The sequence below is a fragment of the Microplitis demolitor genome, chromosome 1 (assembly GCF_026212275.2).
Source record: "Microplitis demolitor isolate Queensland-Clemson2020A chromosome 1, iyMicDemo2.1a, whole genome shotgun sequence".
NCBI lineage: Eukaryota > Metazoa > Arthropoda > Insecta > Hymenoptera > Braconidae > Microplitis > Microplitis demolitor.
The window spans coordinates 10,406,154-10,429,616 of NC_068545.1; the positions used below are offsets into that span (position 1 = coordinate 10,406,154).

The 23,463-nt window shown below is 30.0% G+C and overlaps 2 protein-coding genes across 11 annotated transcripts in view; one reads left to right on the top strand and one right to left on the bottom strand.

The window, feature by feature from the left end:
* Positions 1 to 1,191: 1,191 nt before the first annotated feature.
* LOC128668818 (uncharacterized) lies at positions 1,192 to 4,692 on the bottom strand. 5 transcript variants are annotated; one of them, XM_053742621.1, is made up of 10 exons: positions 4,667 to 4,692; positions 3,815 to 3,858; positions 3,265 to 3,736; positions 2,816 to 3,184; positions 2,605 to 2,734; positions 2,423 to 2,533; positions 1,859 to 1,943; positions 1,682 to 1,784; positions 1,512 to 1,602; positions 1,192 to 1,401 (listed from the first exon to the last, which is right to left on the bottom strand). In XM_053742621.1, exons 5-10 carry the CDS (start codon positions 2,605 to 2,607, stop codon positions 1,300 to 1,302), a joined length of 495 nt encoding a protein of 164 aa, XP_053598596.1. In that variant the 5' UTR covers positions 2,608 to 2,734; positions 2,816 to 3,184; positions 3,265 to 3,736; positions 3,815 to 3,858; positions 4,667 to 4,692; the 3' UTR covers positions 1,192 to 1,299. The 5 variants fall into 5 exon arrangements, with proteins under 5 accessions (XP_053598596.1, XP_053598593.1, XP_053598601.1 ...); XM_053742618.1 differs by having other exon boundaries at positions 3,265 to 3,858; positions 4,667 to 4,689; XM_053742626.1 differs by lacking the exon at positions 4,667 to 4,692 and having other exon boundaries at positions 3,265 to 3,455; positions 3,615 to 4,572.
* Positions 4,693 to 4,865: 173 nt separating this feature from the next.
* The window catches only part of LOC103570417 (dystrobrevin beta), a 156,714-nt gene continuing 138,116 nt past the window's right edge, over positions 4,866 to 23,463 (top strand). For 4 of the 6 annotated variants that reach the window (XR_008404454.1, XM_053742581.1, XM_053742598.1 and 1 more), the window contains exon 1: positions 5,000 to 5,092. The gene's annotated coding sequence lies outside the window, so the exon portion shown is untranslated. Of the gene's footprint in view, positions 5,093 to 5,179; positions 5,564 to 23,463 lie in introns of all 6 variants that reach the window. The other 2 variants (XM_053742585.1, XM_053742601.1) reach the window with 2 other exon arrangements.

A 23,463-nucleotide genomic window follows, 5' to 3' on the forward strand; every position in this document is an offset into this window, starting at 1 on the left:
AATCTATATTATTAAGAGAATAAGGAAGATTTTGGTCCCGCCATATTTACATGCTAAAATTAGTTAATGTTATTAAATTTTATATCGTTAAAAAGATCTTGACTTGAATTTGTGTCTTTTCATAGTTTAAACTCTTTTTTATTGACAAATATTGAGATAAAGCGATTTATCTATTTCATTCGAATTACATTAAAATTACGCGGGAAAAAAAGACGGTCGTATTTATTTTCTTTATTTAAATTAATATTTTAATTTTCTGGCAAGGAATCTTTTTTTTCTGTGTACTTTATAAATTTCGTACCGATATTTAAGTAGTCACGTAGTGACTGCAGGTTGCTCGTTACAGAAAGCCAATTTTAAATGACATATTTTAAAAGAATTTTCTTTAAAGTCAATTTATCCTCTTTCGTTTCACACAAAAAACACTTTTTACTAATTTTTGACATCTTAATAAATATTATTTAGCACGTGTTGTTTTGTCACTAATAAATTATTTTCGACTCTACACGAGCATGCGCACTCGGATACATTCAACGGTCAGGTAGCGTGCAACTACTATGTTGTGTCTTGTTCTACTTCACGGACCTCGGCCGCTCTACTTTCTCTCTCGCACCTATCAAATAGCTCCAGTTTTAAAATTTTATAGCCTGACAATAATATTTCATGAACGATTTTTTGCAGACAAGCCTATACAATTAGTTTTATAATTAAAATATCTTACTTATGATACCAATTTCGATTGGTTATCAGAACACTACAGTTTCCTATATTGACTTACCTGTTTACATCTGCTTGGCAGGTAGCCATGCACAGAAATAAATAGACAAGCCTACGAAGGCATATTCTGTGTATTAAAAATTATCAGTTGAAATGAAATTCATTCGGTTATCAAAAGTGTGAAGGTGATGAAAAAAAATTGATTAAAATTAATTTAATTAAAAATAGCCATGAACACTTTTTGATAGCCAAGCCATCATAGGCATGTTTGTTAATAAATTATATTTGATAAAAAATATGTCTCATCTGGTTATCCGATGGGTGAAGGTCGATCTCCCACCGGCTCTTAGATTAATACCCTACTTTTTCAAAAAACTTTAAAAACTCGATCGCATTGTTTTTCTTTTATTTTTATTAATCAATTTTTTTTTCTTTTTATATAGAAATGAATTTTAGCATATAATATTGGGAAAAATTATGTAATAGGTTACGACAAATATGATTAATTTGTTAAGAATCCAAAAAAATTTTATTTATTTTCATTTTGAAGATCACTTTTAATTTTTACTCAGCCCAATTTTTCTAAAAAACTGCATCACATTGAGTGAGGTAATATTGAAAAAGCATGTAATGTGCAGGCAAGTTCACCGACATTCGTTGCCTGTCTGACATGTTAAAATAAACCTGAAACATAAAAATTAGAATAATTAATAATATATCTATATCTATATATGTATATTTATATATACTTAATTAAAATAGCACAACCTTAAATTAAAAATACTTAAACATACCAAAAAATCATCAATGATGTCGAAGAACCGGTCCCGGCACATCGTAGCGTCTTTTTTTCCGTTTACGAGAATTGATTCTTGAGAAATAATTCTGTAATAAAAAAAAAATTATTTTATAATTAATTAGCTTCAGATTAATTGAAATATAATTTTAATACTATACTACTTACTCCCATATGCCAAGGTCATCGTCTCGTAAACGATTAAACTTATAATCCGTCCCATGTTCCAGGAGACGAGAACGAACCATTGCATATTCTTCATTGAAAGTCCCTGTAATTAAAAGAAAAATAATTAATCAATCATAGAAACGAGTGAGAGTAATAATTATATAATACAAAACTTACATTTGTTTGGAGAGATCATAGTGGCAAGTGATGATGCGATGGTAACCGGTGACGAATGAATAAATGAAGTGAACACTAAAAACAACTGAAATTCTCGATCGTAATTGTTACTTCTTAAATAAAAAATGACTGTCAAGATAATTGCTATACATATATAATAAAAAAATTAAATAAAATGAATATATATATATATATATATATATATATTGTTGTATTCTTATATTATCTATACATTGATTTCATATCCAGTTAAATACAGTTGAATATAAACACAAAAATTTAAAAGAAAATTAATAATCTCTCTAGAATAATTGATTACTTTTTTAATTATATAAATTAAAATACATACATGTATAGAATAATAAAATTTTTGAACATTAGTAAGTAACAAGTATATTTATTTTTGATGTACTTTTTTTTTATTAACAAGGGACAAAGTCTTCATTGTTACTAAAGGTACGAATTGATTTATATTTGTTTTTGTTTTATTTTAATACGAATTCACAGAATTTGTTTAATTAATATATTGGAAAATGAAATCATAATGGAGAAATGTACGATTACCAACAGAGAAAATCGAACAAAATCCTGAGTCGTAGTCTCTTGGAGTATTCCAATTATATTCTTCATTAAATCCGTGAAAATTTCATTGGGAAATTTTTTATGTAGCGTGTACTAAATAATAAATTTATTAATATTAATTGTTCATTAACTTTAGCGAATTTTTAAATCAATGAAATTATTACCATCCATAAATTAATGGCCAGTACTCGCAATGAAGAGAAGGTCCTCAGCCGGGATCCAACGTAATGCTCCAATTTAACATCCAATCAGCCTCGAGCAGATTTGCCCAGATAATAATCACCATAACTAGTACTGTTATAAATAATTATTAATTTTTTTTTTTTTTTTCAATTGATTTCATCTAATTTTTAGTAAGTGGAATTATTAACTTACAATACTTTATAACCAGCAGTCTTTGTAAAAATAGTATCCTCAGCCAGAGTCCACCAAAAACTTCAATTTCATCTTAGTGACAAATTACGGATAGACGGACAAGCGTCATAATGACGATACGATGATACCATTAAATAATAATAATAACTATAATATTAAATTTAAATGAACTTGAGAGATGAATTATAAAATAACCGAGCAAGAGTTGACTCTCTTTACTTGTATATTTATTTATTTATTATTTATTACAATTATAACATTTATGATTAATAAATTTCTTAAACAAAAGTTAATTAATAATTAAATATTTTATCATATATGAATATGATTGTGAATTTGTGAATTTGTCCCAGAATTCGTCCTAGCTACCTGTATAATTTATAATATTTATTAAAATTTACTTTTTATTCATTCATCTTATTTACATTTTTAGTAAATAAATTCATTACCTTATAACATCTTATAACCAGTAGTATCCGTAAATAGTATACTTAGCTAGAGTACTAGCAAGTGCACCAATTGAACTTTTCCTCAGACTTATGTACATTTAACCTAAAGTCTGTGATTGTATATGTTCTTTAATTGAAATCACTTAATTTTATTCAACTTTTAATTAATATTTCACGTTTAACACTGCACGCTACAGATCAGAAATTTTTAAATCACAATTACTACTTTTAATAACATTTTATTTATTTGAATTCATTAATTAAAGCTACACACTTTAATAAACAGTTCTTCACCAAGCACAACATTGTTTTTTATATAAACAATTAAAAATTAATATTTATTTACTAACCCTTATGTTTGTTTACATATGTCATTGAACTATTAACCACTTTAAATATATTTCCTTTCACTTGGCCTAAGTTCACACTCCTCTATGCTTCCACTGTCGCCAACGGATATTTTTCGCCTTAACTATGACAACATACAGAGTGGTTGCAACTTTCAAATTTTTTTCCCAGGCATTAATGATGGCGATTGTAAGTTACTTACGTATTGAAAGTAACAAATGGCGCGTTTCTTCAAATCCTAAATGTCTATTTAGAAAAAAAATTTTTTTTTTCAATACCTGAACGACAATTTAAAAAATGAAACTTTTATAAGCTCTGCTGACGTTATCTAACAATCTTTAATTTAAAAATATTAATAAAAATAAATTTTCGAAAAATTTTGCTGCCAAGAGCGTTTAAATCGGTTGATTCGTACTAAAGATTCGAAAATCGAATAGAAACCAATAACTTTTCTTTTTTTAAAAATTTTCACAACGGGAAGTTCAAAATTTTAAGAGCTAAAAGTGTGTATAATGTAATTACACTTAAGTGATATGCCTTTTTGACTTTCAAAATTTTTTTCCCAATTTCCAGCTTTAGAATATAAGTCCACAATATTTAAAATTACTAAAAAAAAATTATACGCCTTTTTGGGTTTGGATTTAGTGACTAAAGCCAAAAAGGAATATAAAAATATGTTTTTTTGGATTTAGTAACGTGTTATTGGGAGGAGTACGGATAATATATTAGAATACGCGTTATTCGAGATAATATAGTTTTTAGATATAAATGTCGCTCATAAAATAATTTTGATTTATTTTTTAATATAACTTTATTTCTACTGGAAAAAAAAGTAAATAAAAAAATCGATAATTAGCTCTTTCAAAAATAAAAATGTCTATTTTTTTTTTTCAATTGGATTAATTTTCCGTTTGATATGCGTATCCAAAATTTTCCGAAAATTTATTTTTATTAATATTTTTGAATTAAAGATAACGTCAGCAGAGCTTCTAGAAATTTTATTTTTTAAATTATCGTTCAGGTATTGAAAAAAAAAATTTCTTTCTAAATAGACATTTAGGATTTGAAGAAACACGTCATTTGTCACTTTCGATACGTAAGATACTTACACTGCAGCGGAGATATGCTTTGCCGAAAATAAAAATTATCGGATGTCGGCTAACTTTACACTCACCGTCAACTATATGCTGTCAACTTGACGAGAAATTTCCGGCAGTAGCTTCTCGTTAATTATCAGCTAAAGTGACTGCTAGGGATGGTACCTCATTTCACTTTCGCGTATATAACTACAGTTTTGAGTAAAATTTTGCCGGCCCGGATAGAATAACTTTGCCGTTGTTCTAAATTAAACTTATGGATATCATTGTTTATATTGGGTAATGCGGAAGGATAAACAAATGTTTGACAAGTAGCTTTGTATCGTGATTACTATGACATAACTTAATGGTCATTTTTATATGACTGATTCCTTTCAACATAAGTAAGTATTTCTAGTATGTTCATTTATAAAGACAGTATTTTTTTTGCGTACATAATAAAATTCACCATTCTTTTTATTACTTTATAGCAATAGTGGTAATTACTTGACAAATCAGTGCAAGTCTTTTCATTGATCTGTAGATATAGTGATAACTTGATATTTGGAAGAATAAAAAAGAGCTAACCAGATGATTTCTGAATAATTAACAAATTATGAATATACGTTGTTGCACATGTTTATACATATATATACATATATCGTGTTTACCACATACCAAAATCGATTAGTTTCGACAATCGTCGGACATCGTCATCATTCGTTCGTAGTTATTCCCTGATTAAAAGCAACGATTCAAACAAAACAATTCCAAATGTTTCAATTTTACTACTATAGAGATATACATAGTTATACATTCACCATTGAGTGAATCGTTTTCTTTAATCAGGGTTATACTTTTCAACGACGAAAAGGGCATGTATATTTATCTTGAAAAGAAAATATGTTTTGGAAATATTTCTAAAATGTTTGATTTTTATACTTTTCATCTATGTTTTACGAACTTTTTTTTTAATATTGGAAAAAAAATATTTTTTAAATATTTTATAGTAATATTTTGGAAATAGTTCCTTTAAATGTTAGAATAATGTTGTAATTGTTCATATTCGGGGTTCCACAAATTTTTTCAAAGTTCCAAGTGCTCGAAATCAAATATCTATGATTAAATTTTCTCCACGTGTTCAGCTACACGGCGGATTAAATTTTGTGTAGGAGTCTTTGTCTCTAGCACTAGATATCTATCTGAACCTTGCAAATTGAAGTGTGCAAAATCGTTAAAAATAACACAAAGTCATGCAAATTTAAAAAATAAATATTTTCTAATACATATAAGTAATTTTATGAGTGTGAATGTAGCAGACATACGACAATCGAAAAATTCAAGAATCGATATCCCTGCGAAAAAACGATTTAAGAAATTTTTAGAACCGGAAATATATTCGTATTTTCATTATCTTAACACGCATTTTATTCTTTGTTTCTTACTTTTTTTTTTTTTTTGCTATAATTTTTAAAATAAAACTTTAATGAAAATTTTCAGAAATATATATCAATAAAAATATATCAAATTAACACATTTATATTCTTTTTAACTGAACTACAGATGAATTTTATTTTTTTTTTTTCAATAAAATTTCTTGAATTTATATTGAGCTGTAACTATTAAAAGAATGACTGGAAAAATAAAAAAAAACAATTCATCTCTTCATTTTATCAAAATCTGCATATGAATTTTTTAAAATTATATTTTAAATTTTTATTTCATGAGTTATTATTTTTTTTCTCATCCGACAAATTTTTATAATAACACATAAGTGCGAAAATGTTGTTTCATCGATAAATAAATAAAAGCATTATATCTAATTATAAAAAAACTACACATGAATTTTCATATTTTATATATATGTATATATATTATTTATATAAATTAAAAAAACTATATTTTTTATCAATGGAATTTTTTAAAAGTTATTTAGTAATGACAAATAACAAGTTAAATTATTTATAATCTTATTTTAAGTCAAAAACAATTTTTTGGACCCTTCTAAAAAATTTTTCATAAAAAAAAAGTAATAAATTATATACATATAAACTAGGATGTGTTTAAAAACATTTTTTTTTTTGGGCATCACCAGAAAACTGATAGGATATGTCAAAACAAAAATTCTGTCTGATGATCGGCTCTTAAATTCAAGTTTTTAAAAGCCATTTAATTATTTGCGTTTAGAAATAAGCCAATAAAATCGACCGGAATACGATTTTTTGGAACAAATTATCATTTAATTGTAAATAACTACAGGGCTTTCAAAAATTTCGGAAACTTGGTAAAATAAGATTTGTAAGAAATGAAATGATCTACAAAAAAGGTCTTACAATCTTTTAAGATGTCTGATAGCTTCGGCGAGAAAGTCAAATGATACTAAAATTTACTATGAATCGAACTTTGACCTCGAATAACTGTAGAAAAATTAAGTTTCACCAAAAAATGATAAGAGACCTTTTTGTAGAGCGATCGAAAAAAACAAATTTATATTGATTTTTCCGATACACTGATTTCCTGGTGAGTAAGAAAATTTCAAACTTTCAATAAAAATTTTTCCAAAATTTTTTAAATGAAAAATTGAAAAATGCGTTGAGCTACCTCTAAAATTTGAATTTAAGAGCCGATCATCCGATCATCCGACAAAATTTTTGTTTCGACATATCCTATCAATTTTCTGGTGATGCCCAAAAAAAAAAAAATGTTTTTTAACACATCCTAGTTTATATGTATATAATTTAATACTTTCTTTTTACGAAAAATTTTTTAGAAGGGTCCAAAAAATTGTTTTTGACTGAAAATAAGATTATAAATAATTTAACTTGTTATTTGTCATTACTAAATAGCTTTTAAAGAATTCCATTAATAAAAAATATAGTTTTTTTAATTTATATAAATAATATATATACATATATATAAAATATGAAAATTCATGTGTAGTTTTTTTTTTACAATTAGATATAATTCCTTTATTTTTTTATCGATGAAAAAACATTTTCGCACGTAAATGTCATTATAAAAATGTGTCGGATGAGAAAAAAATTAATAACTCATGAAATAAAAATTAAAAACATAATTTTAAAAAATTCATATGCAAATTTTGATGAAATGAAGAGATGAATTTTTTTTTTTATTTCTCCAGTCATTCTTTTAACAGTTACAGCTCAATATAAATTTAAGAAATTTTATTGAAAAAAAAAAAAAAAAAAATAAAATTCATCTGTAGTTCAGTTAAAAAGAATATAAATGTGTTAATTTGATATATTTTTATTGATATATATTTCTGAAAATTTTCGTTAAAGTTTTATTTTAAAAATTATTGCAAAAAAAAAAAAAAAAAGTAAGAAACAAAGAATAAAATGCATGTAAAGATAATGAAAATACGAATATATTTCCGGTTCTGAAAATTTCTTAAATCGTTTTTTTGCAGGGATATCGATTGTTGAATTTTTCGATTGTCGTATGTCTCCTACATTCACACTCATGTAATTTTATATAATACCGTAAGAAGGACGGTGGTGATAGAAAGGTTAAACGAATTTTAAACTCTTGTAATAAGGAAAAAATAGGCATACTTTGTATTATTTCAATAGTTTTATGGTGTACAACAGCTCACCTAACATTTTGTTGCGAGCAATTTGGACGGTATCCGCCTCCCTTTGCTAGTATAGTGTCTGGCTAAAGCCCACAACACTGTTTTACGCCGGCACGCACTAGTAAGAGATGTAGTCTAAGGCAAGAGTGCGTTAACGTAGCCTTACTGACGAGTTCGTTAACGAACTTATGACGAAACTACAAACATTATGGCAAATAGGCATATACCTGAAGTTTTGGTGGTTGATTCAAGAGTCAATACATAGAATGAAATAAAAAATATGTCAAATTGTGTAGTGCAGCACGGAACTAAAAAATTTCAAAGAAAAACTCAAAATTTGAGCATTTTTACACCTTTGGTATACACTTATACCTTATTGACGCTTAATAAACACCTAATTAAGCAACTGTAAATTCAATCCGCCGACAAATTCTTGCGGTTGAAATTGGTTTCATAGCCATTGCTCTATTTTTAGTTTTTTGCTTCTAAAAAGTAGGTGGAATCGCAATTCTAAACAGTTACTGAAGATCCAGAGAGTCCTGGTCATCTTGGACCACTTTGACACCTGGAGAGCTTGGTGCACCAGCGGTACTGCCTGGTTGGCTGAGAACGATTTTTTTTACTCTCTTCGATAGTTTTTCATAAGAAAATCAAGAGGGTTTTGGCACCTTGGGCCACTTTAACACCTGGAGCGCTCATCATATTTTTAAATATTTAGATTTACAAATAATTATTTATCATTACTAATTTTTTTAGATGAAATTTTTTTTTATAAAAATTATAAAAAACGCATTAAACAGTTGAAGTGAGCGACTAATGGTACTGAGCAGGTATAGGGGCTTTTACGTTACCTTGTAAATTACATGACCGATCGGCTCCAAAATCTAATCAATTTTAAGTCTTGGTGGGCCCTTTCGATTGCCACCAAGAACGTTAAAATCGGTTGTTTCGTTTCAAATATATCGTTGGACAAAAAAATTTTCCACACGGACGTCTATCCGGAAATAGTCAGAATAGCTTTCTAGGACCTCAAAGCCTCAACATCTGATGAAAACTTGATTTTCGAAAACCGGGCGGAAACCAATGATTTCCCTTTTTTTGAAAATTGGTAATTCTCATAGCGGGAACTTGAAAAGAAAAATGTGGGCATCGGATGGCCCTGCGAGCCAGTCCCAAAACTTCCAGCTGTTTTCGAGCTCTTTGAGCTTTTCAAATACATTATAGTACATTATATCATTTTTAAACTAATTGATGGATTTTGATGTTCAATGTAGTAATCAGCGCGTTTCATTGAGTTTTTGAGCACATTAAATTTTGCAAATTATTAGTGCAATCGTTTTAAAGATATTCGCGAAAAACTTTTTTTACCATTTCTTTCTCCCCCGAGCCCCTTCTCTACTGTGATTTGGCTTGAATAATTAGAGTAACATAGCTCGGGGAAAGTAGAAAATATATCAGGGGATAAACAAGCGGACAATTGCTTGTTGGGAACCCGAAAGAAACAAGTGGGGGAAGCCTTTTACATAGGGTATGGGAAGAACTTGCACCCTACCACTAATCCTACGCAAGCATGATTATACCTCCGGTTAACGTCCACTCTTGGTCGATTTTCGACTAAGAGTGTCGCCTGGGTGGTAAATGAGGACATCCCGCAATGCGAGCATGCCCAAAAAGGTGTGGTATAGGCGTCCTGTCAAACGGAGGTGGACAACCGTCCCGTTACATTAATTAATTTACCATTTCTTCCTCCGACGTTATTTCTCGAACGAATTAAGCGATTGAGATGGTCGAAGCAACAATTTAAAATGTTCTTTATCATATTTAACTTCCCGCTAAGAGAATTGGAAATTTTCAAGAAAAAAAAGGAAGTTATTGGTTTCGGACCGATTTCCGAAAACCGAATTTCTAACAGATCTTGACGTTTCGACTTTCTAGGAAGCTGTTTTGACTATTTTTAAGATGATGTCCGAGTGAGTGTATGTGTGTAGGTGGGTACGTATGTAAATATCTGTAACTTTTGAACAGATTAACCGGCTTTGATCGTCAAATCGGCATTCGACGTGGCTTGTCAATATCTACAAGCAGTACAAAGTTAAACTTGATCGGTAAGGTGCATTCGGAGATATTCCAAAAATAAAATTTTTTAAAAAATGTGTTTTTTGGATAACTTGTAATGTAATGGATGGATTGATTCCAGAATCTAATCAGCTCTAGAGTTTATAAGCCGCGTCGAATGATACGTCAACCATCAAAATCGGTTCATTCGTCCGAGAAAAACCATTGTCGAAAGAAAAAAACCGTTTTTTACCATATCTTTCTCCCCCAATAACTCTCGAACGAATTATCCGATTTTGATGTTTAAGGTGGCAATCGGCGCGTTTTAATATATTCTAAAGCTGATCAAATTTTGGAATTGTTTGGTTGACTTGTTTCAAAGATATTCGCAAAAAACTGTTTTTTACCATTTCTTTTTCCCTCGATAACTATCGAACGAATTATCTGATTTTGATGTTTGAGGTGGCAATCGACGTGTTTTATTGAGTTCTAGAGCTGATTAGATTTTGAAGTCGATCGTATAAGTCGTTTCTGTGAAATCAATTAAAAACTAAAAAAAAATCTGGGCGTCGGTTGACCCTGCGGGCCAGCCCCAAAACTTCCCGCTGTTTTCGACCTCAAAGAGCTCGAAGCTAGAGTTATCGCGGGAGAAAGAAATGGTGAAAAACGGTTTTTTCTAAATATTTTCGAAACGACTGACGCGATCGATTTCAAATTTTAATCAGCTCTAGAATTCAATAAAACGCGCCGATTGCCACGTCAACTATCAAAATCGATTGATTAGTTCAAAAGATATCGGCGTTGAAAAGTTGAAAAAATAACATTTTATGTTATTTTTTCCGGATAAATCAGAATATAACGTACTAAAATGTGCCTGATATCATACCAACTCATCTTTTTTATGGTTTCTTTCGATCATATAATGTCATCGAACTTGGTTTTTAGTTTAAATCATATTATCAACAAAAAAATCGATAAAACGTAGTTTTTAATATTTTTATCGGATATTTCATATTTTATTGTTTCTTACATGAGTCAAAACTTATTTAAATCTTAATTTTGATCCCCGACATTGATTTCTGCCTCAATACACTTATTTTACTGAACATAATCAGGAACTAAATTTTAAAAACCGCTTCATTGATGATTTTCGATTCTTAAATTTTCAAACTTCAGCATAACAGATAACTTGTTAGAGCTTTTAAAGATCGTAAAAAAACAATTGCATGTGATAGCATTTACGAGCTCGAAAATATATCTACACTAATGTTTTCGAGCTCTTTGAGGTCGAAAACAGCGAGAAGTTTTGGGGCTGGCCCGCAGGGTCAACCGACTCCCAGATTTTTTTTTTTCGTAATTGGCCAATATCTTCAAGTCTACTTGATCGAATGATCTGAAATTTTTAGAAAAGTTGATGGCCGAAAAGATCTTTTGATTGCCGCCTTAACCATCCAAATTGGTTAATTAGTTAAAAAGATATAAAGAGTTTACATACACACACACGCACGCACGCACACACACACACACACACACACACACACACACACACACACACACACACTGGGACAACATTCTGAAAATAGTCAGAATAGCTTCCTAGGACCTCAAAACGTCGACATCTGATGAAAACTCGATTTTTAAAAATCGCAGTGAAAACAATTACTTCCCGAAATTTTTAAAAATCATCGATTTTCTAAGCGGGAAGTTAAAAATGCTTAAAATAAGAGAAAATTAACTTGGGAGTAAAAATATCTATGTATATATGTAGGAGAGAGAAGTTACCGGTGGTATAAGCAGCAGCGGAAGTAGTTCGATGCTCGCCACGAGATTGCGCTCATCAGTTGTAGTGTCCCTGGTAAGAAACTTATTTCAGAACTTAAATTCCAAACTTGAGACTATACTATATATTAGGGTGCTTCGTTTCCGTCGAAAGTATTTTTTTGTTGCTCATCAAGCAAAATATTGTTCTTTATGCTAAAACGAAAATCCCTGCCAAGTTTGAGCTCTTAATTCCAATCCTAAGTACTTTCCATTTGATTTAAAAGATTTCCCATTAAAAAAACACGTAAATTAAATTTTTTTTTTTTTTAATTTTTAATACTCAGCCGCGTTTTATGATATCGACGCGGTTTTGATCGCAAATCGTAGAGTGTTTGGCGTTCTTCAAAAGTGCCCATAGTAACTCATCTGTAATTCCAACTGTTTCACTTGTATTCGTTGCGGATGTCGTTTTTTATGAAATTGACCTTTATTGGCTTGCAGAACGTAAACCAATAAATGCACACTAAAAACATTGATGAGAATTTTATAGGAAATTTTATTCCCTTCAAAGAAAGTCCTAAGAGTCAAGTCGCTAAAGTCCATAGTTTCCGAGTTATAGTAATTTTAATAATTTGAAAAATATAATAATAAATAATAATATAATAAAAATAATAATAATAATAAAAATAATACTAAAATAAAAAAATAATAATAATACTCTATGTAAAATGAGCGAATAAACTAATTGGATCTGGATTAGGCGAGGTTACTTGAACATGTGGTCAGTAGCGGTTAAATCAACGATAATTAATTAACAATCAATTATTGGCAAAAGAACAATTTATTTATTCTCAATAAATAGCAGCCTTGATATACTGTCTAAATATTAAGGATAATTTAGCGTAGCGGCTTAGTTTAATATCACAAGTTATTAATTACTGAAGCGGTTCAAGCACGAGGTTGCAAGTAGCGAAGCACGTTGTAGAAGAATGAATATTGGTAGCGTCGTTGAGTCGTCGAGGAGCTTGGTGTCGACGTCGCAGCCTTGCTGCATATAACGAATTTTCCTATTGGCTTAAAAGCGCGCCAACAGGTATCAGTTGATAGCGAGCTCTCTCATAGGCTGACCAATATAAAACGAATTTTGTGATTGGTCAGCTTGTAGCGGGTTCTCAGGACGTCTTGCCACGATCCTGAGTTAGAAATTGTATGTGCCGGGCCCAAATAGCGAGTGACCCGGCACTATTCTGACCTTCAGTCAGTAGCGAGCTCGGCAACCTCCGAACCGAGCGGAAATGCACGAAGCTTGATTCAAATAAATCAAGCTCGTGACTGAACACTCTAATTGTATATTAAAAAATATCATGCGCAGTAATTTTTGTAATTTAGGGACTATGTGTTTTTTTTTTTAAATTTTAAGGTTTTATTAATTTTTTGACCTGTGTATTGAGTTTTTAATTCGACATAAAAATTATTAATAATTTATTGGTTTGTAAACACATAGGTGCCTGATGATGTCGGAATAATACTGACGAAACGTCGCATGTTAAAATAAATGAAGTAAAAAAAAACATAACATCATTTTGGTCTACAATATCCTGATTTTTAATTAATTTGAAAAATATAATATCAATTAAAAAATGACACTTGATATTTTATTTTTTAAATTATTAAAGTCACTATAACTCGGAAAGTATGGTTTTTAGCGACTTGATTCATAAGACTTTTTTTGGAGGGAATAAAATTTCCTGTAAAATTCCCATCAACATTTCCAGTGTACTTTCATTGGTTTACGTTTTGCAAGCCAATATAGGTCAATGTCATAGGAAAAATGACTTCCTCAGCGGACACAAGTGAAACAGCTGGAATTACAGCTAAGTTACCAAAGGCACTTTTGAAGAACACCAAAAGCCCTACAATTTGCGACCTAAACCGAGTCGATATCATAAAACGCAGCTGACTATTAGAAAGTTAAAACAAAGTAATTAAATTTACATGTATTTTAAATGGGAAATCTTTGAAATCACATGTAAAGTACTTAGAATTGGAATTAAGAGCTTAAACTTTGCAGGAATTTTCGTTTCAGTATAAAAAACAATACTTTGCTTGATGAGCAACGAAAAAAATACTTTTGCCGGAAACGAAGCACCCTACTATACGTCCAGTTAAATCGGTAAAAAAAGGCCATTCGGCAGCGGAAATGCAAGGTAGATTTTCCAATTGATCTATTCAAAAAGTTTCATACATACATATCTTGTCATACACAGAAAAAAAAATCTACCAAAATTTACGATGTTAACATCGTAATTGTGGACTAGACTTTTATTAACGTTACTTTTTAAATGTCTTTTTTTCAAATTTACTATGTGGGTTATATTTTTTTACTATTTAACATCGTGATTTTAACAAAGACTTTTAGGATTAAAAATAAGTTCAAAAATTACAATTTAACATCGAAAAAAAAAAAAAAAAAAGAAAAATCACACTTTAAAAACTATATTTATTCGTATATTCAATATTTCTGTTTACTTTTTAATAAAATAAATATTATAGTGCCACCTCTGTTATAATACGATGGAAGCTATAAAAAGTACGATTTTACATCTCAATTTTTAAATAGTAGCTGTGTCCTCCGCAAGAGGCACTCTCTTGACTTATGACTGTTTATTCAAATCATTTAGATGGATCTTAAAAACAACTTAAAGTGTAGGCCCTTCCGTGGCCGAGTGGTCCAAGGCATCGGAGATTTCACACTCAAAAAGTCTCGGGTTCGTATCCAACTGCCGGTCGATTATTATTTTATTCTTTTATTTGAGATTTCTCTCCAAATTTTATGATGTTTACACCGTAATTAATATTGAAGAGCTTAAGACTTCGAATTATTTGTCTGAAGTATTATTTCATAAATGAAATTCCCAACGCTACATCGCACAAATTACGATTTTTTAGGTCTAGTTCACCACTACAATAATCAACAGGACAAATTACGATGTCATCATCATTGTTATGTCCCACTATTATTTGTTTAATTATTTTGGTTCCGTGGATTAGGCGTTCGGACTAACCAATGCAATTTTCGGCTCAAATGTTTAGTTCAAGCCTTAATTTTTTTGTTTTGGGATACGTTTCGATGTGGACTTTCTTTCATTTCTAATTCGGTAAAAATAGAGTTATCTTTATAGATAGATGAATGTAAAAATTGCGCCAATCAATACATACGAATTTAAATTAATAGCGTCCTTATTTCCTCTTAAATTTTTGAGGCTGATTGGAAAAGTTATTAAAATTGAAAAGAAAAGAAGTCAATTATAATTGCCTTATCTTTTGTGCTGAAGTATATATATTTATATTTTTCCTTGAGATAGTTCCCGCGTTGTAGTCCCTTGATTTGGCTGCTAGATCTCGATGCAAGCAATCTCCGGATGAGGGTGGGGTGATGGTTTATTACTTATTTTAGGAATAATACACAAAATTTATTATCACTTATGTTTTTTTTTATTTTAAACTCCAATTTTAATTTGGTAATAAAAACTCCTTTAATTTTCTTTGAAGAAAATAGAGCTAATACTCTTTAAAGGGATATCTTTATTACTTTAATCATTAAATAATTACACTCAAAATTTTGGATTTGAATTTCTTTAATATAATAATGTTCACAAATTTGAATTAACACTTAACACTCACAACCAATAACACTTTTATTTTTTTTTTATATTTAGTTCTTTCGATAGGGAAACTTTTATTTTATATCGAATTTAAAAATTCCTTTATTTTCTTTCGCAGGAAATAGAAGCAGTGCTCTTTAAAGGAGTTGGCTTTTAACGTTGAACATTTATTTAATATTTCTTTCTATTATACTTGTTTCCTCGATGCGTGATATTTTTTTTTTATATATATAGCTGTATAGATGTATACTTTGATATATTTTCACTGTTATAATTTTTTTTCGCGATGCGATTTTCTTTAGTATTTATTTTATTGATTTGTAGAAGCGATTTTTATCGGTTTTATTAAATATGAAAATTAAGGATACCGCTATACCTAGTTTGCGACTCTTGACTGAAAACTTCGAATTCAGCTGATAACCGAAATGCAAGCCTGTGCTCGGCAGAGTGATTTTGTTATTCCAAATTTTCTTGAACGCCGAAACCATGGGGGTCCGAGTTTAAAGAAAAGGGAAATTTTTAGGTAAGTTGCATCTAGTGAGATGTCCCGTTGACGGAACTTAATTTAGTCAATGCTAATTGTGCGCATTAGAGCGATCTTAGCTGACACTAAGTGGGGACCGAAGAATATGAGAATGAAAGACAGAAAGAAAGAAATCTGGTAGAATAGGTTTGTCACACTTCATTGAACCCATCCTTGTTTCTCTCAAGAGAAAATGGAATTTCTATTCCTATGGAGTGTTCAACATGAGTGACTGTAGGAGAAGTTTGCGAAGTCGGACATAACATCATAAATTTAACTAGGATTTTTACCGTGTAAATGTTAGTGTATAGTCATAACATGAAATTAGGCTCTTTTTCTAAGAGTGAAGGTAAAAAAGGACGGCGACTATTTTCGAGAGAGAACTTCAGATAGTTGAATTGAAAAAACATTATATCGGTAATGTGCCAAACTAACCTTCACGTAAACGAAGTGTAGAAAATTAAATTAGTATGAGATCATAATTGTAATCGCGATTACGATGGCAAGACCAGTTATAATTATAGGACGTACAGGAACGATTGAAACATCATAAATAATAAAAAAGATACTTTTAAAATATAAAATAGCTGTTAAATTTACAGGTTATTTCGTTCACAATAAAATACAAGTGACAAAATTGTATTATAATGGGAAATGTATAAGTTATTTAGAATAAAAACCATATTTTTAACATTTTTTGATTCAATTAGAATTTTCAAGGCTATCAAATTATTGGAAGAAATGGTCAAAACATAACGTTTGAGGTAAAAAATTAAAGCTTACTAATTAAGCTTTGAGATACTTTTTACTGAATTTGTCTAACAGTTTTAGTTTCAATGTTATATAAACTTCAACAGTAAATAAAAACTGATATTTTCGAAAAATCGTGAAAATTTCAAACAGCTATTACTTTAAAGCTAATCGACCGATTTAAATCATCTTCGAATTTGATCGAGATAATCGCCTATAGAATAAGTTTAGAAAATTTTATTGAGAACTAGTAACAACTGTGGGTCGTAATGACAAGACCAGTGATAATCATAGGGCATAGTGATACATTTGATATATCATAAGTAACAAAAGAAATGCTTTTAAAATATAAAATAGCAGTGAAATTTACAAGTTATTTTATGCGCAATAAAATACAACTGACGAAATTGGATTATAATGGAAAATGCTGAAGTTATGTGGAAAGAAAACCATAATTTTGTTACGTCCTGGTTGATGTTTTGGCGCTGGCGTAGTTGAGTGGTCGATTTGGATTGGACGTAATGAGAACTTACATATAATTATAAATAATTATTAAGTATGGGTTGAACAGCCATCATTTGGTGGTTAAAATAAACTGGTTGTTTGATTATATATTATTTTATATCTGAATCTGATTTATTCAATTGTCAAAGAATAATTTTGAATGATGTGAACATATACAAATTGAATCAATTTATAAATTTGTTAAAGTACTCCTAACAATAGCTTCAAAAGTAGGAGAAAGAAGTTGATTATTTAATATTGAGTTTGACTGCTCTCGATGATTCTATATTTCAGACTGATTTCTCTTGATCGAGAAAAACTAGAGTAAGTCTCTTATCAATACGAGGCGCTTGGGCATCAGGCCCGCGCATCGTTCGATATAGAGGGGTGAATCGAGATAAGCAATATTTTCGAATGATCCATGCTTCGTCCTCACGCTTTCTCTGTTTTTGTTATTAACAAATCAGTCACTTATCTATGAACATAAAAAATATTAAGAGAAAAATAACGTTATCAATATGGTTTAAATATTCTAAATAATATTATACTATTTCATATTCAATTATTTTATATTATTATATTATGTTATATTATTATATTAAATTATATTATTATATTATATTATGTTCTATAATATAGGGTAACTTATTAATTATGCCACTTTCTAAATTATCAATATACATCTCAATTAATTAGTTAGGTCTCAGATCGGTCTCTCAATAGTTAGAATTAAAAAATAGTTAGACATCTGACGAGCCGGCTGGCACGTAACATCTTTAACATTTTTTGATTTCATTAAAAATTTCAAGGTTCTCAAATTATTGGAAGAAATGGTCAAAACATAAATCTTAAGGTCATAAATTAAAGATTATTAGATAAGCTTTCAGATGTTTTTTACGGAAATTGTCTATGAATATTAGTTTTGAAGTTATATAAGCTTTAGCAGTGATTAAAAACTGACTTTTAGGGAAAATCATAAAAATTTCAAACAGCAATAATTTTAAAACTTTCCAAACGATTCAGCTCATTTTCGAACTTGATCAAGTTGATCGCCTATAGAATAAGTGTGAAAAATCTAATTAAGATCCGATCCGAACTGTGGGGGCTATCGTAATGACAAGACCAGTGATAATCATATCCCGAGAACACATGTCTTTGTTTTGACGTCATACGTAGGTCATAGAAATGTCACGGCATCTTACGTAAATTTGATGTCAATCTGACGTTCTACATGACTTTAATATGATATAAAAAGTTAACATCATATTGACGTAAGCATGACTCTTGTATGACGTCACAGTTATGACTTATGTGTTACGTACGCTTGACATCAGATTGATGTAAGCATGACTTTTGTATGACGTCACAATTATGACTTATGTATTACGTACGCTTGACATCAAATTTACATCACATTTTTACGTAGCAATAAAGTCATTATTGTATATCATAATGACGTAATTATAAAATTATACATTTATGTCAGTAGCAAAGTCACGGTTATACGTAATATGGATGTCACTCTTAAATCATATCTTTACATCAGTGACAAGTCAGTATTGTATGCAATGCTGATGTAATTTCCGAGTCATAGTGCTTTTATTATCTATTTATTAAAATAAAACAATCATAGAATGAATTTTCAAAAATGTGTAAAAATAACAACTAAATATCGAACATTTTTGGGGCCAAAGTAATCGATAAACTCGATAATAGATTTCAGACGTTTAAGATTAAAACATTAGCGTAAGCATGAAAAAATTAACTTTATTTTTTTAGATGATATACCGAAAATATCATTGACGATGAAAAAGGAAATGTCACGACAGTTTGAACTTTTTTGATATTAAGATTGTAAAGTGTAGTATTGCAATTTTTCAATCGATTAAGTTTCACACAATTTTGTAAAATTATTTAATGTTTCGCAGAATTTTATATAAGATTTTTTAAATTTCACATCATAACAGAATATTAAAAAATTTGAAGAAACTTAATAAAATTTTATATAATTTTTCATAATTATCAATTATGTTCATGGAGTTTTTTTAAATTTAGTAAAAATCCATCACGAAAACTTATGAACTCGGTCTTTACCAGCATTTCACTCTAAATACATCAATTAAGCACAAGACTTGAACTCTCGTGATGTGGACCAGTGATCAACGTTCAGGACTACCAGCCAAGAGGAGCCGTGTTCGAACCTAGCAGACGCCGAGGATTTTTTCATCATTTATTGTTTTCAATTCGTGTTTCTGAATTTGTAATGCGTTCGCGCGTTTATAATCAAATCAGAAATTTGGTATTTAATAGTTTTTTTTTTTTCTCAAAAATATTTTTTCCGGATTGATGATTAGTTTTACATCATAATCTTACGTAAAAAAGTGTGAAATAATGAGTCACACCTGACTCATTCGTGACTTATATCTTACGTAAGTTATGACATAGCATAAAATCACTCTGACGTCAAATTTATGTTCATGTGTTTACTGGGTAGGGAGTAGAAGTACATTTGATACATCATAATTGATAAGAGAAATACGTTTAAAATATAAAATAGCCATGAAATTTACAGGTTATTTTGTGCAAAATAAAATACAACAGACGAAACTGGACTATAATGGGACATGCGTAAGTAATGCGGAATGAATACCATGTTTTCATCATTTTCTTATTCTATTAAAATTTTCAAGGCTATCAAATTATTGGAAGAAAAGGTCAAAACATACAGGTTAAGATCATAGATTAAAGCTTATTAGGCAAGCCTTCAGATACTTTTTACGGAAATTGTCTATGAGTACTAGTTTTAAAATTATATGAACTTGAAAGTGAATAAAAACTGATTGTTTCGAAAAATCGTTGAAATTTCAAACAGCCATAACTACTAAACTAATCAAATGATTGAGCCCGTCTTCGAACTTAACCGTGATTATCGTCTATAGAATAAGTGTAGAAAATTTCATTAGGATTCAATATGGATTGTAGGCATAATCGTGCTGACAAAACTGCGTTATATCTCATATATATATATATATATATATATATATATATATATATATATTAGGGTGCTTCGTTTCCGGCGAAAGTATTTTTTTTGTTGCTCATCAAGCAAAATATCGTTCTTCATGCTAAAACGAAAATCCCTGCCAAGTTTGAGCTCTTAATTCCAATCCTAAGTACTTACCATTTGATTTCCAAGATTTCCCATTTAAAATACACGTAAATTAAATTACTTTTTATTTTACTTTCTAATAGTCAGCTGCGTTTTATGATATCGACGCGGTTTAGATCGCAAATTGTAGGGCTTTTGGTGTTCTTCAAAAGTGCCCTTGGTAACTTAGCTGTAATTCCAGCTGTTTCACTTGTGTACGCTGCGAAAGCCATTTTTCCTATGAAATTGACCTTTATTGGCTTGCAGAACGTAAACACCAATGAATGCACACCAAAAATGTAAACGGGAATTTCATAGGAAATTTTATTCCTTTCAAAAAAAAACCCTATGAGTGAAGTCGCTAAAGTCTATAGTTTCCGAGTTATAGGGGTTTTAATAATTCAAAAAATATAATTTAAAAAAAAAAAATGACAATTGCTATATTATTTTTTAAATCATTAAAACTCCTATAACTCGGAAACTATGGATATTAGCGACTTGACTCAGGACTTTTTTTGAAGGGAATAAAATTTCCTATAACATTCCCGTTTACATTTATGGTGTGTATTCATTGGTTTACATTCTGCAAGCCAATAAAAGTCAATTTCATAGGAAAAATGATTTCCGTATCGGGCACAAGTGAAACAGTTGGAGTTCCAGCTAAGTTACTATGGGCACTTTTGAATTACACCAAAAGCCCTACAATTTGTGACCAAAACCGCGTCGATATCATAAAACGCAGCTGACTATTAGAAAGTTAAAAAAAAGTAATTTAATTTACGTGAATTTTAAATGGAAAATCGTGGAAATCAAATGGAAAGTACTTAGGAATGGAATTAAGAGCTCAAACTTGGCAGGAATTTTCATTTTAGCATAAAGAACAATATTTTGCTTGATGAGCGACAAAAAAAATACTTTCGCCGGAAACGAAGCACCCTAATATATATATATTAGGGTGTGTCAAAAAAATAGACTAAGGTTTGTAACGGGGTAAATTTAAATAAATTCAAATATTTTGAATTTAAATTGTCTTTGAATTTCCCGCGGTTGGTTAATTATCAAAAATCGTTTAACCCCGTGATATAGTTTATCGACTAGTCCCCGGAAGCACCAATTTTGGAGGCTCGTCCTCCCACTCTAATTAGAAATCAATGAAAGGGGGAAAATTTACGGAAACTTCCGAGGGGTCACGGAATGAAGTTTCATTAGTGAGTGCACGAGGAAATTTCCACACAGAGTCGGATGGATCGGCGAACGAAGTTGACAGAGGAATGGCGCGTCAATTATTCAGGTAAATATATAAGCTTTGGAGAGGTTAGAGTGGGACCTTCCAGAAGCTATCATCAAGTGAATAAATTGTAATCATTGTATCCGGCAGGAAGCCGATACAATTATTGAACGATATTTATTGGTACTGAATTGTTAACAGAGAAGCAAAATTATTGGCGAGAATCGGGAAAGGAATCAGGAACGAGGAAACCGGCGGAGAGACTGGGAGAGGAAAAAGGAAGCCGGTGGCTATTAAATAATATAATCAAGTCCAGGGGACTAATAATTGTGAGAATGTAAAGTCCGGTGGACTAAGGTAGTTGATAAAGTAATTATAAGTAATTATAAAAGCCCGGTGGGTATAATTGTTAAGTGATAAATAAAATTGATAATTGTATTGAATAATTATTGTGTATAATTAATTCAACTCCTCGATTCCTCACTCATATAAATATTTCAACGACCCTGATTGTTTTTAACATCTCCGGTTCTGGAAGACCGAGGTTTAGCTTCCACTGGCGCCCTAATTAAGACCTATTAATTAAGGGGCCAACACATAGCAAGGTTGAAAATTAGCCTGTTACAGGTTTTTCTTCGAATGGCCGTGGAATTCCGTCAGAGGATGTAAAAATAAAGTTTCTGTAAAAACATGGGCTCTTAGTATTGATATTTAGAGGTCGCGAATCATAAATTTCTATTTTTATTTAAATGACATGAGAAAAAAAAAATTTTAAGTTTGGAATTTTATACCTCGGCAATGGCCCATTGTACAGATGAGATCAAGATATATTTTTGTAGGGAATTAAACGCTATACAAAAAAAGCCTATTATCATTTGTTTGATATATCCGTCTGTTGAAAAGTTAATGGAGCTTGAAGTCAAATTTATAGTAAATTTCGAGTTATTTTTAATTTTCCGGTAAAACTATCAGACTTATGACAATATGTCATGACATCTTTTTTGTAGAGAATTTTGATCCCTACGAATTATTCCGAATAAACTTTCTTCAAATTTTGCATAGCTTCCTAGTTATGAACATTTTAATGTTAAGCTCTTAAAATCTATCGGAACAATACTTTTATTAAGAGCTTAATGTTGAAATGGAAATAACTAGAAAGTTATGCAAAATTTGAAAAAAAGTATATTCGGAATAATTTGTAGACATCAAAATTCTATACAAAAAAAATCTCATGTCATTTGGTGATAAGCCTGATAGTCTCGCTAAAAAAGTCAAAAAATCTCGATATTATAATTAAGCTCAATTCACTCCTTCAAAAGTTATTCAAGGTTAAAGTTGAGTCAAAACGACTTAAATAACCTGAATAACTTCGAAGGAGTGAATTTATCAAAAAAACGTTGAGACCACCTTTTGCAGAGCATTAAATTTCCTGCAAAAATATGTATCTTGATTAGAAAAAATTTTAATATTTCTAGTAGTTACAAAAATCAAAAAATAGAAACAAAGAATGTAAAAAACAAATTAATATTTAAGGCACGGTTACAAG

Bases quoted from the DNA above. Each gene is read 5' to 3' on its own strand.
- LOC128668818 (XM_053742621.1), bottom strand. The intron at 1,785-1,858 runs GTAAGTTTTGTA...TTTTAATTACAG, and splicing joins TATGATCTCTCCAAACAAAT to GGACTTTCAATGAAGAATAT. The intron at 1,402-1,511 runs GTATGTTTAAGT...TTTATGTTTCAG, and splicing joins ACATCATTGATGATTTTTTG to GTTTATTTTAACATGTCAGA.